Raw genomic sequence first — 19,494 nt, 5'->3', positions numbered from 1 at the left:
CACTGTTACACCTTTCTAGGAAACTCTTCAGATTGGTGACCTGGCCAAAACATTTAACATCATCGACTGGTACTCCTTCTCTCCTAAGTATTTGGAAAAGATTTTTCAAGTACATCTGTGAAGCTGCACTTGTGCTTCAGCATATGTTGTCCAGTGATGGGACACCCTTTGCCCTGCCCTGCATGTTTTAGATATATCTGTTCCAACACACCTAATTTAAATTAGGGCTCCTCCTCTGTAATCAAGTCCGCAGAAACCTGTAAATCATCCATTCTTTTCTGATGTGATGCAACAAGGAAACACCTCAAACATGCAGGACAGGGGTCCCATGAGGAACAGGGTTGGGCACCACTGAGCTAGAGCCTCCCACAAGGCCTTTGCTCAAGAATGATATCACACAGTACTAAAGTATTCTGTGCAAAGCTCTAGTCTATTTAAGCATACAATTATGGCTCTGTGAAAAACAGTGAAAACCAGACATTTTCATGGATTTATATTCTCCCTCCAGACAAGACGTAAAAAGGGGACATGTCCAGGCAAAACAGGACGTTTGATCACCCAACAATAGTATCTTATTGAGATACTATCTCATAATTATGAGATTGCTAAGTCATAATTATAAAATAGTATCTCTTTATTATTTGATATTATGTCATATTATGAGCTGACTAAGTCATAATATAGCATAGTATGAGGTAATATTTAATAATTATGAGATGGTCTCTTTATTATGAGTCTGAGTATCTCATGAAAGACTTATAAATCTAATAATTATGAGAAAGCTAAGTCACAATAATGATGTACTGTCTTCATATTACTACATAACTTTCTCAAAAGTATCGACCATGTCATGTGAGATAGCTAAGATTGCTAAGCTATGGAGGAGGATTAGGGCCACTGAAAAAAATTAAAAAGTTAACTGATTTTTTAATTGTATTTCAGTATAATATGAGAAAAAAGTCAGATTTCTGACTTTCATCTCAGAATTCTGACATTTTTCTTACAATTCTGACTTTAATCTCAGAATTCAGACTTTTTTCTCACAATTCTGAATGAATTCTGACAGCTAACAAATATGTTAGCATCAAGCCGTAGCCATGTCCGTTTTAGAGACTAAAGTAGCTGTCTTGTTTTAATCACCTTCTGTTCTTCCATTAATGAAATAGCATCACCGGGGACCTCTCGTGCACGTAAAAAGTCGCCTAATCCTGTCATTTTCCACCAATGTGTTACTGGCCCTCTCACACAACTCGCATCTTTGTCAGTGAAGCTGTGCTCCCACATCTCTTCCTTCATGGTGCCCATCTACATTAAGAGCCAAAATTCTGAGATTAAAGTCAGAATTCTGAGAAAAAAAAGTCAGAATTCTCAGGAAAAAAAGTCAGAATTTTGAGGGGAAAAAAAGTCAGAATTCTGAGATTAAAGTCAGAATTCTGACTTTTTTCCCATATTAAACTGAAATAATATTTAAAAATCAGTTCACTTTTTTTCAGTGGCCCTAATGATCTTCTGTACTAATCAGCATGAGAAAGCTGAGTAAAAATAATAATATAGTATCTCATTATTATGAGACACTTTTTTTTTCCATCTGAATGGAATCTTTCCATAGAATTTGGTTTCCACATTACCCACCTGTGGTTTTCTGATAAATTATTGTATAATTAATAAACATTATGTGCTGTTCTTTCTTGTTTTGTCTTGTTTTTACTTTGTTCATTAGTCTCTATGTATTGAAAATGTCCCCGGGCTCCTCGGAGCTGTGAGGCCGCCTCAGTCAGGCAGCAACTCGGACACTGCAGCCGGGTTCTATCCGCTCTGATGGAAGCAGCTCTCCGGGCAGCTCAAACCAAACCGGATTTTTTAACACAAGCGGGTAAGATTTAACTAACAACTGCTCCTCTGAGACTTAACATTTAGGGGTCAAATGTATAAACTCGACTGTCACGGATAAATGTTTTTACAATAAATGTTTTCTTGGATTTAAATCGTTTTTTATTGCTCCTGAAGCAGCCAGTGCAGGCTAACAGGCTAACAGGTGCTAGCAGCTGCAGGGAGGGTCTAACTGACAGCTAGCAGCCGCGATGAACGTTGTTTAAATCAGTCGCTTTAATGCCAATTTTTAGTTCAGTTTCATATTCTTTCAGTTTCGTATTCTTATTATAATTATACGTTAAAAAAGGCTAAAGCACTTTATTTTAATTAGCATTAGTTTATGGTTATGAAGCGACCACAACGGGGGACTGTGGGGATCCTATTAATTTCATCTCAGAACAGCGTAATTGCCGATTAATTTAATTTATCACTTTAACCCGATTGTCACTTGGCTGCTAGATGCATACGTTTATTTAATCAGAAATAGCTGATTTTATTTCACCTTAATATGTTTTTTCTTCTGTTTATTTTGTAGCACTGTAGTTCATCTTTATTAAGGCATTTAAACATTAAGTATAATGTTGTCAGTGTTCAGGAGAAACACACTAGATGGCATTAAGTTACAGTTTTAGTTAAGCCACACAATTAAAGAGAAGTTTTAGTACAGCACAGACCCTGTATGTCTCTAACAGATTACCTCCTTTCTCTGTTTTTTAATAAAGAACTATTTATATTTGAGAAGTAGAGGTGTTTTTGCAGAAATTATCTTTTATTTAATCATGGAGAGGAACAAGATTTCAGTTACTTTCCATGCAAATGACAAAAAGGGGGAAAAATAGCATTTTGATTGATTGAAAATACCAAATTATATAAAGCAAACAAAAATGATCGTCCATCATCACAAATACTAGGATGTTGAATTGTCCTAAAAATAAATCAAAACAGACATTTTGACAGGACTGTAGAGTACTTAGCTAAGATTCATACACCTCCAGCTATACCTGTTACATCATCTGTCAACAGAACAAACATTAATTATGTTCTTTATGAGGACAAAACACAATATTTTGTCCCTTGTCAAGTTTTACAGCAAGCATGATGGAACAGAGCAAATCAAGAGGAAGGAGGTGGATTGGGTGAGACTAATAACTGAACTATATGCAAAACATAGTGGTTGCAGTATCATGCTGAGGGGTTGGACAGAGGCTGGTCAGGCAGAGCCATAAGATGGATTGAGCTAAACAGGAGTCGACCATCGATTAAAAGCTGCCAGAAGGCTGATGACATTTGGCCTAAGCTACAGTTAAATGCTAGAAATTAGTTTAAAAGCATTACAATATTTATATCAGTTAATATAAATCCATATTTCTCTCTCTACTATTTTCGTCATTTTGATCAATGGTCTGTGCACTTCCATTACCGTTAAAACGCCATCCAACAGATTGAACAAACTATGAGCATGAAAAACCATACGTTTCTAATACAGATTACAAGGGCCAACAAGTATTGCGTCCAGACCTTAAATCAATTAAAATCAATGTCTCAATGGCCTAGTCAAAGCCCAGGGTCGCAAGATCAAGTATTTTACAAAGAACAAGAAAAAAACATCTGCCGTACAGTCGTCATAATACAACATTTTCAAAATCAATGTTGATTTCTAGGAAAATATTTGACACCATTGAGATTGCAAATGACATAAAAATAATTTCATAAAAACTGAAAAATCTTTTTTCCAATTTTAACACAAAAATGGTTTCACAGCAGAATTACAAATACTAGTTAAATAAGTTTGCAAGTAAATGCAAAATAATATCCCAAAATGAGAAAATATTTTTACAAATAATCCAGGAATCTAAATTAGGAAGAGTAAAAATCTGCAAGTAACACTTGTCTTTAGTATCCAGACCATTCTAAATTATTATTGTATCCGGATAAAACGTATGAGTAAGACACTTTCATCAGTCTCATTAAAGTTACTGCTGCTGTTTGGTTTTTCTGCACTGCCGTCTCAAATGAGACACCTCATCATAGTTTTCTTCATCCTTACCTTGACTGCTGAGGCTGACGTGTTCCTCAGCAGGTTGATGGAGGCACATTGTGGTCATAATGTTTCTCCTTAAAGTCACCTCTGTTCCTGCTGTCTCACCGTTTCAGCTGCTCTCATCAGGCTTTGCAGCAGGGAGACGTTATGTTTGACTGTGCTGGGGAAGGTTGCCTTTTCCTGGCTTTCATCTCTTTGATTTAAGTGATCTGCTGGTCCTCCCTTTGTGAAAGAGGTGAGGATGCTTCCGCCTCCCCTCTTCCTGCAGGATTAAAGCACCCCCCCTTGTTTTGGTTCTGCCTTTCTTCGTAATTTACATAAAAGGATGCAAAGAGACTGCAGAGGTTTGTTTCCTGTCCCTAAACGCCCTAAAAACTCTGCATCCATTTCACCCACTGCAAACTTTTGACAGCATTTTGCATGCCGGGCTGTTTTCTCTACTTAACATCAAATCCAACGTTGAGCCTCTTTTAGTCTGTACGCCTAATTTTCAATGGTTCTCAAAGGCAAGCGAGCGGTTTACAGCTTTTGCTTCGACTGCAAAAAAAGACAAGAACAAAGCAAACAGAGGGAAGAGAGTTGGAAAATGCTGCAGCCTTTCAGTTTGCTTGTAAAAGAGTTAATCCTTGGTCTGTGGCAGGCTACAGGGCAACAACCCTGCAACAATACATTGCAGCACCTGGGCGGCTGGACTTCAACCACAATGGAACAAAAAACACATCCAGTTTAACTGGTTTGCTGCGCTCAAGCTAGGAATTAGTTAATACCAGGGTTTGTAAATGTTTAATTTATGAAGGATGTTTTTTAGTTATTTTTCCACAGCCGCTAACACTAGCAAAGGATGAAAAGTGAATTTAAACTGTGGTTTGCAGGAGACTGCAGTGCAGGGGGTCAGGAAATGGATATGGTGCACTTTCCCCTGATTTAAATGACTCCTAATCAGTTTGTTTTATTGCATATTCACAACATAACTAGAGCAACAGGGTAACCCACTTAGAGCAGTAATTAAAATTTTAAAAACCTTTTTTGTCTGTCAGTAGTCAGTATGTCCTATTTAGCACTCTTCAGGTTGAAACGTTTTAGTTAAACCTGGTTTAACTCTTTAAAAAATCTTCAAGGAAACTTTTACTATCAGATTAATAATCAAAACTATAATCATCAGAGTAATTGATTAGCATAATAATAAATAGTTGCAGCCCTAAATTTAACTAGTGCTAATAAGGAATGCCTTATTAATCTGCTTCCAGGTCTTAATCAGCCTTTTGTTCAATATTATTTTTTAAAGTGTTTTTTCGTCTAAAACTCCATGATTTTTAAGCAAAAAAGCAGCCTTTAAAGTGTGTTTTAGAAGCACTGGAAAGGTATTTATTGATGAGCAAATGTATTCTCACCCTGTGTTTGTTTCCTTTTTATTTTACATCCTCTGATGTTTTTTATTTGTTCCACTGTACGTATTTTTTGTGCTCTATTAAAAGTTGGTCCTTCATAGGATGCATGCAAAACGCGTCATGTATTGGAAGGCCCCAATTTGCTATGCTAAATGGGAGACACGGTGCTGGCTGCATGATGCTGTGAAGCTATAGTTCTTGTTTATGGGAGGATAGATGCTGATCCTACAGCATAGGCCGAAGAGGTGCTCCTGTTAATGTCTGGACACTCGATCATCTGCTGCAAGGAGAAGGTTGGAAGCTACAACCTGTCCAGTCCTTATGTTTCCTTCTGGCTGTTTTCACCCCAAACGTTTGGAATAGCTTGACCATGCCAGAACTCTGGTTCTGGAGCTGATCACCCAATCATGGACCCTGGATCCAGATCACTGGGTTTATAAGTTGAAATGCTGTCCAGGCCAGGGTAACAGAATCAGGAAGAGAGGTTTAACAGAAAATCAGTAGAAGAACCAAAAAAGAACTTGAAAAAGAATTAGTCTGACATGTTTTGTCTGTCTTAGTGGAGAAGTGAAGGGATGCATAACATTAATAATAGGATAGAATAGAAGCCCCTTTCACAGTGGGGAGATTGTGGTATGATGGTGAAAAAAAAAAGAAAAGATTTTGTAATAAATTTCTTATAATTGTATCATTTGTCATATGAATGGATAAAGAGAAAAACAATATTTGCTTCAAGAATGCCCCCCAAGAAAGAAATTCAGTAGCACCTATCATGGATCGGTTAGAACCAATCAGGATTCGCCTTAAAAAAAACGTATCTTTAGACAAATTTCACCAGACTTACGCTCTGGATTAGATGCAATGAATAAAAAGTCGATTAAAGTCGAGCTGTGAAGCAGAAGAGAAAAAAAATGATCAAGAAGTATAAAAATACTCTGCAAATAGCAATAGATAATACGATATATTCAGGTATGTTATTATATTCAGGTAAAAATAAGGTTGAATAGAAGAAAGAAAGCAGCTTATTCACTAAACAATGCAGCAAAAATGACTGTGCAAACCGTAGCTCATTTCAATTTAGTTTCTTTGAAACTGTTGTTTTGACTTTATTTAGGGGTGTCAGACTGAAGGGTGCTGAACATCAGTGCACATTTCAGAGATTTGTTTTTAGATAGAAACCTCTCCCTTTCTTTCCACCTTATTGGAAAACCTTGAGGTTTGTGGTTATAAGCTGAGAGGTGCCTGCAGGCTTTAGGACCCAGCTTCTCTGCCGCGGCCTGTATCCCCCTCCTTCCTGCAGAAGCCAGCACAGACACTGACACAGTGCAGTGCAGCCGCTCAGCTGATGCACTCATAGCTGAACCAAGCCCGGCTGTTTTTATGTTTTTCTTTTGTCGTTAAATCCATTCTTTAAAGGGAGGTGGTTGGATCGGTTCCCTCTGCTGCCACGGAAACTTCCTGCTCAAACCATAAGCTCCTGCTGACTGTCTTTTGTTTTTTTTTTAAGAGGAAAGAAGCAACGGGGGGAGATTTGGGAGACTTGAGTTTGGCTGTTGGGATGTGAGAAGAGAGAGAAAAAAAGAGAGAGATGCTCCATCAGCATCTCTGAATCCCCCTCCTCTCCCTTCTACTTGTACCCCCCTACCACCTTCTGTCTAGCCGATGCTCTCCTTATTTCAATAACACGCTCCTTCAGTTGACACAGGCGTTTTTTGGGGACTCTCTGCAGCCAGGAATCATGTCACAGACTAGAAGAAGCACATATAGCCGGGTGAGTGTTTGCACTGAAGGTGCTTGGAGTTTCTTTCACTGTGTCATCTCCCGCTATAGAAAGGCGCTCCTAATCCATTTCAGCTCCATCACAAGTTGTCGCCTCTTTGTTTCGGCTCAGACGCCCCTCCGGCTTCAACGTTGTTGCCTTTTGTTGTGACTCAACTCCTGTGTCTGTATATGACCGGCATACATTTTACTTCAAAGACCTGTTCTTATTGTTTTAGTTAATAAAAAAAAAAAAAAAACAGGAGCCCCAGAAGACTTCCTGACTGTCACCCGTCTCTGAGTCAGACTGCTTCCCAGTCACTAGCAGGGATGACATCATTCAACCTTTTAAAACTCCTTCAAAGCCAAAATAATCAGCTCTTAAAGCAGAGTAGGTTTTGGTTCTGATATTCATTTAGAATAATATGTTAATAGACAAAACATGTAAAATACAAGGTGGAATTTGAACTTTTCTTTTAAAATAATGTGAGGCTGAATGTGTTATAAGAGTAGAATGACACTAAATAATTCAGCAGGACCTTCCCCAGACCTCTGCCTTCGGCGGGACATTGCAATTGTTTAAAGTATTTAATATACTCCTTTGTATTGTGTACCTTAATTATTACAAACAAAACCCAATAAAGGGGTTTTAATCCAACTGTTGGTCAGATCGCTAAGTTATCAGATTGGATGTAGAAACTAATCTATGGGAATTAACTGGTTAAAATATGCATCCGTATGCTGGCTTTGAATTATTAACTGGCTTATGGTTTAATAATGTTTGCCTTTATGTAAGCAGTTGATACAACGGACATCCGAGACAAGAGACTTAATTCCGGTTGTTGAATACAGGAGGTCGACTCTGATCATTTTCTGACTCTTTGGTTGCTTTTCCTTCATCATAATACTTCCCAGCTCTGCCAATGAAGCTATGCATCCATTTTGGACAATGAATTGGGAATCAAGGGGTTAAAACGGTTTTTGTAAACACTCCATCTGGCTTTTGTTTATTAACCTTTTTTAGATGTAAACTTTGCTGAGAGAGCAAAAGTTTTATTCGAGTTTCGGTGTAAAGTGATACTACAGCAACTTTGAAATACATTTATTCATATTTACATCTTTTTTAAGCTACAGCTACTAAACTTTTATTTTGAAGAGCATCCTTGTAGCTTTGGCTGTTGGTAAAGGGTAACTTCCAACCCAAACCCATGTCTTTTTCAGCTTCTAATGTTTTTTTTTAGGCTTTCCCTGTTTTTAGCTCCCTCCATCTTCCAATTCACTATGAGCAGCTTCTCTGTCCCTATACAACGGAGGTATACCCACAGCATGATGCTGCTGCCGTCATGCTGGTTGAGTCCACAATAATAGTTAATAGTCAGAGGATTCTTTCATCAGATCTGTGAATTTCTGCAGCTTCTCCATTTTATCCAAAACATCTTGCCCTAAGGTTGTCCATTTTCTGTTTTTATTTTCAGATGATGGATCAAACAGTTTTATTTGGGAGGCTGCTGTGTTCCTTGCTCTTCACAGAAGCATGCCTTTACATAACCCCTTTTTTATTCAGATTTTTCTCAGATGTTTAATCTGTTTAATAATTTAATGAAAGTTATACGATGTAATCATCTACCCAGAAGGAGGGTATAGCCTGGAAATAGATTTGTCAAATTAGGCTGTTCTTTGTTGACCGCTGCTGTTTGTTTTGACTTGCCTCATATGTTGTTGTTTTTTTTTTTTTTAGTTGGTTTAACCTTTATGTTCACCAGCTTTACAGACGCTGTGTGTTTACAGTAAGCTCAAGGAGAGTCCAGTCATGTTCCTTAAGAGGGTATTGAAATCGTCCCCTCTGCTGTTCTGCTGAGTCATCATCAGTTCTAGGACATCACAATTACAATTGGGTTATGCAGGGTTATTACATTAGCACATTCTGGACAGTAGGTTTGGAGTTGTCTCAAAGTGGATTTTACTCTCCAAATTTTAGCTCTTCAATCAGTCTCAGGATTTTCTGTTAGAAGAAAAAGTGTTGGATCATTTTGGACCTTAAGTTAAAAGTGATTTATTTCTCTCTCCCCTCTTAGATCTGATGAGCTTAGCATGAACTAATTTCAGCCTTTCTCTGCTTTCTGGAGCTCAATGGATATTCAAAACTTAGATGTAGTACGTTTTAGGATGTGTTCACACCTGTCATGTTTGGTTCACTCTAAATGGTCCAGAATTCATTTATCTCCTTTGGTCCGGACCTGTTCTACATGTGTGAATAAAGACCTGCAAACGCTGGGCTGACTGAAGAACCAGACTGAGACCGCAGAAATCTTTTTTTGTAGTTTTTCAGGCATAACAGCTTCTGTCCGACCCAAATGCAAGAAGCATGCGTCTCTTTGGACTTAGTTGTAAATGTAGTATCGAAATCATACCTGACATGTTGTCTGCTGCTTAGCAATTGCTGTCAGCTAGAGGTGGATCTCCCAGACCTTAAATTATACATTCTCCGTCACAACACAAAACTGAAAATAAAAAGCCTCTAAATCTACATAAAATAAGTACCTTTACACTCTCTCAAAGGTTTTTAGCTTTAGGTGATTCTCAGTACAGTGCCTTGCGTAAGTATTGGGCCCCCTTGAACTTTTCAACCTTTTTTCACATTTAAGGCTTCCAACTTAAATATATAATTTTTTTATGGGACGCAATCATTATGCAGAAAGGAATTTATTTAATATTTTAAACTTTTGTAACAAAAAGTTTGAAGTTGGGTCATGAAAAATTTATCAGCCTCTTTACTTTCAGTGCAGAAAAATCTGCAGAAGTTCAGTGAGGATCTCTGAATCATCCCATGTTAACCTAAATGATGATAAATAGAACCCACCTGTGTATAATCAAGTCTCCTTATAAATGCACCTGTTCTTTGATAGTCTGTGAAGTCTGTTTAAAGAACAGAGAGCATCGTGAAGAACAAGGAACACACCAGGCAGGTCAAAGATACTGTTCTGGAGAAGTCTAAAGCCAGATTTTGATGCAAAAAGATTTCGCAAGCTTTAAACATCCCAAGGTGCACTGTGTCAGTGATAATATTGAAATGGAAGGAGTATCAGACCACTGTAAATTTACGAAGACCCGGTCATCCCTCTAAACTTTCAGCAAAACAAGGAGAAGACTGATCAGATATGCAGCCAAGAGGCCAATGATCACTCTGAATGAACTGCAGAGATCTACATCTGTGGGAGATTCTTTCCATATGACAACAATTAGTCATATACTGCACAAAACTGGCCTTTATGGAAAAAAGCCATTTCCTAAAGATATCCATACCAACCTGGGAGAAACAGCAAACATGGGGAAGAAGGTGCTCCAGTCAGATGAAACCAAAATTGAACTTTTTTTGAACAATGCAACACATACATTTTTGTGTAAAAGCAGCACGGTTCATCACCCTGAACACACCATCGCCAAAAATGGTGGTGGTAGCATCATGTTTTGGGCCTGTTTTTCTTCAGCAGGGACGGAGAAGGTGGTTAAAATTGATGGGAAGATGGACGGGGCTAAATACAGGACCATTATGTAAGATAACCTGAGTCTGCAAAAGACCTTAGCCTAGGACTGAGATTTATCTTCCAACAAGACAATGATCCAAAACATAAAGCAAAAGTGGAATGGTTCACAAATGAACATATCCAGGTGTTAAAATGTCCTACTCAAAGCCCATTTGTGGAGTCTCTTGATGTGAAAAATTGATAGAGGCATAGCTCAAACGACTTGCAGCTGTAATCGCAATAAAGGTGGCGCTACAAAGTATGAACTGAATAATGTTGCACAGCCAATTATTCTGTTTTTATATGTTAAAGTTTAAAATATCCAATAAATTTCATTCCATTTCATGAATTTGTCCCACTTGTTGATTCTTCACAAAAAATTACATTTTTATATCTTTATGTTTGAAGCCTGAAATGTATCAAAAAGGTCAAGGGGGCAAATTCTTTAGCAAGGCACTGTACTCAGGGGGTCCTAAAGCTAAAGATCTTTGAGAGAACTGGAAAATCTATTTTTTGGTTGATATTTTGAACAAAATCACATTTTATTCTCCTTGCACTGGTACATCTTATCACTGCTGCACTATACATTAAATTGTAATGTTATTTATTTCAATCACATTGTTGTCATTAGCTGTGTGCAATGGAATTTTGTTTTGTATACAAAATGACAAGTTTGTCTACGTCTAAACGTTCCATACCATGCTTTTTTAAGTCTTCCAAATTGAACTATAGGTACATGCATGATGAAATAGTTTACATTATGAAGTATTCATTTATTAAGAAACATTGATTGTTTTCTGGTAATATTTTTCCAACCCAGAAAAAATTGGACTCTTGCCTGTACGGCTTTCATCTTGTCACTGTATCACACCACTGCTGGGGGTGAGGCTCCTCTTTAGAAATGCTGAACAAAGTCTGAGAACCCTCGCAACTGAAAAAGTCATTTTCACCACGTAGACATTATCTAAAAAAGTAACTATTGCTGTCACTGTGCAGATTGGCTGCTAAAAGAGCCACTTTATCTCAAGTTGGAGCAGAAATGATCCCACTCTGTGTCACATAAATGCCCACTAATATGAGAAGGTGGCCTGTAGGAGGGGCTGGCACAGAAAAAGGTAGTGGGTAATCACTGTTCTACCTAAAACGGCAATGGCTGCTCATTTTCCAGAACAGGAAGGGGCTGCTGCTCAGAGTGTAAAATTCAACAGGATTACTTAGACATTTATTAAAAATAAATGCCTCTTTGAGCAGATTAACAGTAGTGAAAATATAAAAACGCCTGCTATTGTCAGCACGCCAAGTTAGTATTATATCTGGATAAGTCGTTAGAGTATCGGCACTTTATAGACCTCAAATCTGTTTTTATTTTTATTTTGTCTGGATGTTTTTCTTAAGAGAAGTGATCTGTCTTGTCAAGTAACCATATGGAGAATAAACACAAATGCCCTTCAGCTTCTTCAATGTTTCTGTTTTTGATGTTTCTCAGTTAATGCTGGCATTAGCAAAAAGTTAGACAACCATTAGCCCAGTTAAGAAAAACATGTGGTCCTTCTAAATAATGGAACATTGAGATGTCCAAAGATCAATAAATTAGATGGATCAAGTGTGATATAAATTTTTTTTATTGTAGTAAAATTTGAGCCAAAGCAAACCTTCAGTTTGGATTTTATTTAACTTCTACTCTCAACTGCTGATGCTCTTCTAGTTTAATTCATTCCTGCTGATTTTGCCTTATGAAGAAGCTTTTATGTACTGAATGTTTGTAGCACATGATCTATTTTTAGTGTCATTTGATATCAAGGCAGAAAGACATCCTATCTTCTTTTTTTAGCAGCTTCTATCACATCTAACAAGCCTAAAAAGAAAACTTGAAAACAACGGTAAAGAGTTTTATTCACACCAGCATAACCAGGAGTCTGAAGGACTGATATATGTATTAAGTCAGGTGTTAGTTCTAGAAGAATTAATCCTGCTTGTGTTTTTTTTTTAATTTTCTTATTTCCATGTGTTCTATCCAGACCACCAGCAGTGGCAGCAGCAGGATGAGCTCTGATGGAGGAGGGAGGCCCGCTAAAGTGGGCTCCCTGGTGGAGGTTATCGGCAAGGGGCAGCGGGGCACGGTGGCCTACATCGGAACCACGCTGTTCGCCTCCGGAAAGTGGGTGGGCGTCATCCTGGATGAACCCAAGGGCAAGAATGACGGAACGGTGCAGGGCAAGCGGTACTTTACTTGTGAGGAGAACCACGGCATCTTCGTCAGACAATCACAGGTGAGATAAAGAAAAGATACACCTTAATTTACATACTGAGCACACAAGAGGAAAATCTAGCTCTGACCCCTGAGGGTCAGGATTGTTCCCACCTACAGCTTCTGTTTTTATGCTTTGCTTGTTTTTTGTTTGTTTGTTTGTTTTTTTTGCCACTGGCTGTCACTGTGGGATTTTACAATGTCCTCTTTAAAAAGCCTCTGCCATTTACTGCTGCTTTTTTATATTTCGTGGCATTCTAGTTCTTAGATTTTTTTCTATTTTTTTTTTAGCCTAACTATACTTCGTAGACCATTTTTGTGTATTACAGTGAAATTAGTATTTATAAAACTCTGGATCTGTTTGATTTCTGTGTCTGATCTGACCTACTTACAAGTAAGAAGAGCACACACACTCACTCATTATTTTCGTTAATTTTGAGGCTTAAAATGATAACTTTCTCCCTTCAGGATGAAACAATATGACTGCATTTGGTTGCAATTAATTATCATCAGCAACATTTATTAAACCAGTTTGCATTTATGCATTGGAAAAAAAAAATCTAAATAAGTATTTTTTTCTTAAAATAAGTGCATTTGATCTTAAATTGAGGATGTAAGTGAGACACTTATCTTATTTTAAGAGTAAAAATATTAATTCCATTGGGTGATCATCTTATAGACCTGCTTAAATTAATAGTGGTTACACCTAGTTTAAGAAATGTTGACTTATTTCTAGATTGTTTTTGCAGTGTGGCAAATCTGATCTAGTCCACACCACAAGAGACTCTTCTGACGGGCTCAAACAGATGTATTAAAAGTACTATAATTCTTTACTTAGATAAATGTAGAAGCTGAAACAGCAAATATATGCTGTATATAATGTATATACAGAAAACATTTGGCCAATCTGACTATAATCTTACTGAAGTGCCTTGCGATGGCGTATGTAGTGAATTAAAGAATATATTCAGATCCTAGTCTTATATATTCAACTGCTTCCAACAGCTTGCCTTTAAGGATTGTCCTTTATGTAGCCGTTGAAGACCACAGATCTATAGAAAACCTTTGGGCTGGGCTGAAAAAAGGAGGGCATCTGAGAGGTACTGGGGAGAGCTAACGAGACTCTTCACTCTATGCTGTCTAGTGAAATCTTCAAAGTGTTGTCCTGTTGGCCGACGTGAGCTGTAAAAATATCAGCTGGAGGGCTACTACTAACTTTATGTATTTGTTTAAAAAGATGGGTTTCTCTAGATTTTTCAGTGAGAAATCATGCTGTTTGTTATTAAAGATGCTTTATTTTACAGGATTCTTTTCCCCCAGATATAGTAATTACCAGTGGTACCAATAGATGCAAACTGCTGAAGGTCAGCCACATGTTTATTATTTATCAGATAAAATTACACCCTTAGACTGCTCAAATTGAGATAAATGTGCCAAACAAGTGCCAAAGGATCTGTACTGCCCCTCCTGAATACCTGCTGTGATTAACATTTGAGCTGTTATTATTTTTCTGGGTATAAAACTTCCTCTGATGCATTTTCATAGAATAAACATGAGGTTAATTGATATGTTTTATAACTGATTTATGTACCTTCTTATGATACAGAAATAGAAACTGGTTGTGGAATAGCATGGTTTACAGTTGTATATGATTTATGCTGGTCCTCTCTGCCAGTTCTGTTCCATATTTCTCCTGCTTACATCCGTCTCTGGCAGCTGGGCCGCTCTGTAAAACAGGGAGCTGGTTGAACAGGCATGACTGACTGCCTCCTGTTCTGTGTCCCTCTGTCCCAGATCCAGTTGGTGGACGATGGAGCGGACACATCTCCAGAGACACCTGAGCCAACCGTTGGCAAGGTCCCCAAACGAGGTAGGATCTCCCACAGGGAAAAAAACAACTCAGACACGCCTATTAGTTTCCTACATTCTTAAATGATATGGAAAATGTTTCTGGTTAGCTTGTGGTTTTTCCTAGCGCTGGTTAGGAATGGAAAATAATACTTTTCTCTTTTAAGTGTTCCTCGTTTCCCTTCTTCTTAAATAATGAACTATAGCTTTCTAATATAGATTATCTAATAAAGTTGATTTATTTTCAGATTAATTGTATAAGTTAAAATTATAAAAGCTAAGAAGGCCTTTCTGAGATGTAAAACATCTCTATCTGTTAAAGTGTATTTCAAAATCTGAACCACTAAAGGCCTCCTGAAATGGCTGTCTGTCAGCAGTAGAACCTTTGTGTCTGGTCTGAAGTTTCTAAACAGTTAATTAACTCTTTGCAACTTTAAATTTTATTGTTTGCAAAGGCCATATAGGCAATCACCAGGGATAGAAAATGAAACATTGATTGCACTGAAAACACTAGATGGACGGGGCTACATACAGGACAATCCTTAAGGGAAAGCTGTTGGAAGCAGCTGAATATATGAGACTAGGATCAGATCTGAAGATATTCTTCAATTCACAACATGCGCCATCGCAAGGCACTTCAGTAAGATTATAGTCAGATTGGTAAAATGTTTTCTGTCAAAAAAAAAGCCAGCTGATAGCATCCAATCATTTACTTTGCATGATTTGCTTCTCCTGGATGAGCATGTGGCAACCATAGATTTTTGCTTGCATTTTGTCACTGACTCTACAGCATTCCTCACACTGAGCCTGCATGCTGCAACAGAGGAGAGTAAAAACTCAGTTTTTAACTGGAGGAGAAAACTCCAGCAGTATTAGGCTTAGTGTGAGTGCTCTTCTGCCAAGGCCAGCTGGGGCTTAAAGAAAGAAGGAGGCAAAAAAGAAATACTGTCTATGTTCGAAGAGTTAAATGTAAACTACCTTCACAGGTGGCTCAGTCTTGGAACGAAGTAGTTAATGAGCTCTTAGCCAGTACAGTGAGTATGAGAACTCTATCATCCATAATCGGGGGTGCTGATGGCAGCATCCCAGCTGATACTTCCCTCCAGGATGGCCTCACAGGCAAACAAAACCAAACCAGATGAAGCTACTATAACAAGGAAAAGCTGAGAGAACATAAAGTTAGTGGTTGAACTAACGAATACTTCAGAATTCGAAAAAACAGATATAGTGAAACAGAGTGACGAAAAGTGGTCCTCCAGCAGCCTAAGCCTATAGAAGCATAACTATAGAGATCACTCAGGATACCCTGAATTTTTATTGAGGCTTGTAAATTGATGCCCCCTGATGCTCTCTGTCCTCTGACTGAACTTTATATGTAGACATCACAAATTAGCCAAAATGTTCACCTGTTACTCGTAAAGCTGCTATAGATATCCTTTTTTTCCCAGTGACATCCTTTTTCCTGTTTTAAAAGGCTACAAATTATGGAATCGTGTTAACTGAATGCATGCAATAAAGTTTTTGACTGTAATGACACAATTAGAATTGTGTCTTTATTTTTTAATTTGTTTTCTTTAATATGTTTGTAATATAACTTTTCGTCTGAAGGATTTACCTGCTGGTGCAGCTGTTCCACCAGTCAGCACATTCAAATAAAAAATAAATTAATAAATGTGCATCAAATATATCAGATTCAAACTGTGCTGTGCTAAGTGTTGACCCACTGGTCGAAGGATAGCATATTATATTTACTTTATTGTGCTCATAACTGGACATCTTTCTGAACCTTATATCTTGTAAAGCATAATTGAATGATAATACCATTTGAATATGTTTCTTATTATCTTTATTCCTTTGCTTTATCTGCAGAGATCGTGGAGATGTCCAAGTCTGCCAAACTGGTAGGTTAGATGGCTACACAGTGGTATGGTTTTCTCTACGGAATATATGGCATCAAACCTGAACGCATAGTACCTAGCATAACACAACAGATTTTTTCTATGGCATGGTAAAAAATAATGCATTTCATTGTCCTTGTTCCTGGTTTGATCCAGAGGCTAATACATTGTCCAGCAGAGGGCGTTATTTCTCTTCAATTAAACCAAAATTGATGATTATTGGGATACAAATGAGTTTTTTTTTTCTTTTTCTATTTACCTTAGTCCTACAGAAACTGAACTTTCTAATTAAACATGTACAGGCAACAGTTTCTTAGAAGAGCTCAAACCCTCACAGATATTCTTATAGGTCTGATCTCAACTTAAGGTGGCATAAATAATATCACAGCAACATCAATGGAGTTTAACACATTTAGTGGGTTTATTTTGCATTACCCCACAAAACATATGCTAATATCCCATACACCTTTTAAAATGTTGTTCTTTTAAAACGTCTGCAACGTTTTCTATCTGGATCTGTCCAAAGTAGCACATGATTGTAAAGGGTTTTCATAGTGTTTTTATGAGTGGCATTTATCCGTATTCAGTCTCTTTTTTTTTTCTTTTTTCTATCAACCTCAAATATCTCTCAGTGAAACCATTTGGCTTTAGCTGTCACATAACTAGTGCCATTTCCTGAATATAATGTACTTTTAAAAGCAGAGAAAATAATTTAATTCTTCAAGTCTTCATTTTTTGATGAACATTTGGTTAGTTGAACGCACTTCTCCCACTATAGCAAATATGGTAGCAACACTTAGCTGTGCTAAAAGATTTATTCAGTGAGTGAAGTTAAATATGAACCTGCCTTGAAAGTAACTCTTGTAGAAGCTTCAAATGATAGTGTATGAAGAGTTTTGTAAAGATGGTTATGATCCAAGTGTATTTATGTTTGAATGGCCTAGTCAAACCTTTAAATCCAATCCAATTAAGACTTAGAAACTGATTTTCAGACATATTCAGTCTGGGTGAATTTTAGCTGGTTTGTAAAGAAGCAGGGCATAAAATACAGTCTCTTAATGTAAAACGCCATACTCCAGAAGATCTGCAGCTACTAGCACCCAAAGGTGGCTTCACAAAATACTGACCTAAAAAGGACTGAATATAGTTGAGGTGACACATTTTCTGTTCTAACTTAGAAAGTCTAAGTCCGTCTACTTCACACTGTGCTGTGTTGATTCATCATGTAAAATCCTGTTAAAACACTTTGAAACATGTTAAAGTTCAAGGGGTATTCATTATTTTGACCTACAGTGCATTTTTAGCTCACAAGAAAGCAAACAAATGAGTAAAACCAAGGCTGTAAATGATTTAAATGTGTGACCGCAGCCTCCGAAGATAACGAAAAGTATATCACTTCCCGTCAACCCCTGCATGTCACTGTCTTTCTCTTGACCTTTAACCTCCCCCCTCCATCCTTTCCCTCCTGTCCTTCCTTGGACCACGCAGCGAGGACTGAAGCCCAGAAAGGTGCTGCATGTTTCCCTAAACTCGGTACTGCTGCAGTTTTATGATGACAATGACCGCTGTCACCATGGTAGCCATGGCTCTGAATGGCCTAGCTGCTGCATGGCAAATGGGGCCGCCCCCTCGTCATAATCTCATGATTCCTCGCAGCTCACTACACCGCCACCCCTGGCGCTCGTGGCGAGGCGCTAAGTGAAGGCTGGCAGAGATGAGGCTTTATGTCTGTTATCGCCATCATTTCCTGAATTTATTTCACCCACCTCTGCTCTGTTCTCTATGCTTTCATTCAGGTCTGTCCGCCATGTTTGCTCTGTCTCACTGCTCTGTGTCCGTCTGCTTTCTGCACAAATTTAAATGTGATAAATAAAAGGAAAATGTCTACGTTATATTGTTAGTGTGTAGGCCAGGTGTTGAAATATTTAAATTTTTCATCCAATCAGGTTTTGTGGTATAGATGATCTGTTCTGACAAAAGCAAACTGACATAAACTAAAAAAAAGGTTTTCCTCAAGCACATTGAAAGGCTTATTTTATGTGCACAGAAATGATGCCACTTTGTTACCAGGTTTAGCTCCAAGGACTGAACCTATCCAGACGTCTGGGTTGCTGCTGCCCCCAGAAGGCAGTCATGATAGATTTGCTATAGTAATGGATTTGTGGAAGATTGTCATTCTCAAAGATGATTGAATCTCTGAAAAAGGAACTCTGCATCTCTTTTCTGGAGATCACTGATTTGTTATTGAGAGATTGCCTTTAAACTATTCACACATGCCACCAGATGAAAACAGATCTATTCCTTTAAAGGTCTTATATCCTGCTGTTTGAATCCTTTCAACCTCACCTATAGGGGAATATATTATGAAATCAGTGGTAGTTGCTGCTCTCTGAAACTGGGGAGACTCAACAATATCAATAAAATTAAGACATTACGTATTGCATTAAAAATCCATTACTTTAACAGGTGAAAATAACTGTTGTATAGTGTTTTGAAATAATAAACATTAGTATTCATAGCAAGAGTTCAGCACAAGACGACTATTCTGACTGAATGATTACTTTTTCCTCTCTAATCAAAGCCTCATGAGGAAAACCTCACCTCTGTCTGCCCACTATCAGTCAAATCTTTTAGTGTGTTCTGCCAATCAGCATCGAGTTGCCAGCATCATGACCCGCCCTTGGACATAGAGCCCATAAAAGGTGTAGCCTCAGTGGAAGTGACGAGTATTTGCATGTTATCCAATCAGGATCGTACTTCCCTGCTGCGTGTGTCAATATAAAAAGGCTCCATATGGAATTCTCATAGAGACTGACAGGCAGCATGGAGTCCCCATAGCTTGTAACTTCTGAAGGTTGAACAAATACTGAGACCTCTTATGGCCATAAAAACGATTTTCACACCTGAGACATTAGCT

The 19,494-nt window shown here is 37.9% G+C and overlaps 1 protein-coding gene across 8 annotated transcripts in view; it reads left to right on the top strand.

Annotated features, from left to right (window-relative positions):
• Positions 1–1,735: 1,735 nt before the first annotated feature.
• The window catches only part of LOC107096795 (dynactin subunit 1-like), a 46,679-nt gene continuing 28,920 nt past the window's right edge, over positions 1,736–19,494 (top strand). For 3 of the 8 annotated variants that reach the window (XM_015393611.1, XM_015393610.1, XM_015393608.1), the window contains exons 1-4: positions 6,648–7,072; positions 12,602–12,853; positions 14,626–14,701; positions 16,549–16,580. In XM_015393611.1, the coding sequence (XP_015249097.1) occupies positions 7,040–7,072; positions 12,602–12,853; positions 14,626–14,701; positions 16,549–16,580 (393 nt within the window). In that variant the 5' untranslated portion in view covers positions 6,648–7,039. Of the gene's footprint in view, positions 1,874–6,645; positions 7,073–12,601; positions 12,854–14,625; positions 14,702–16,548; positions 16,581–18,065; positions 18,111–19,494 lie in introns of those variants that run through there. The other 5 variants (XM_015393609.1, XM_015393605.1, XM_015393606.1 and 2 more) reach the window with 5 other exon arrangements.

This window comes from Cyprinodon variegatus, unplaced genomic scaffold, assembly GCF_000732505.1.
Source record: "Cyprinodon variegatus isolate N-32 unplaced genomic scaffold, C_variegatus-1.0 Scaffold650, whole genome shotgun sequence".
In the NCBI taxonomy this organism is placed as follows: domain Eukaryota; kingdom Metazoa; phylum Chordata; class Actinopteri; order Cyprinodontiformes; family Cyprinodontidae; genus Cyprinodon; species Cyprinodon variegatus.
The sequence above is the reverse complement of the archived record's forward strand: the minus strand, read 5'-3'. Positions and strand labels throughout refer to the sequence as shown.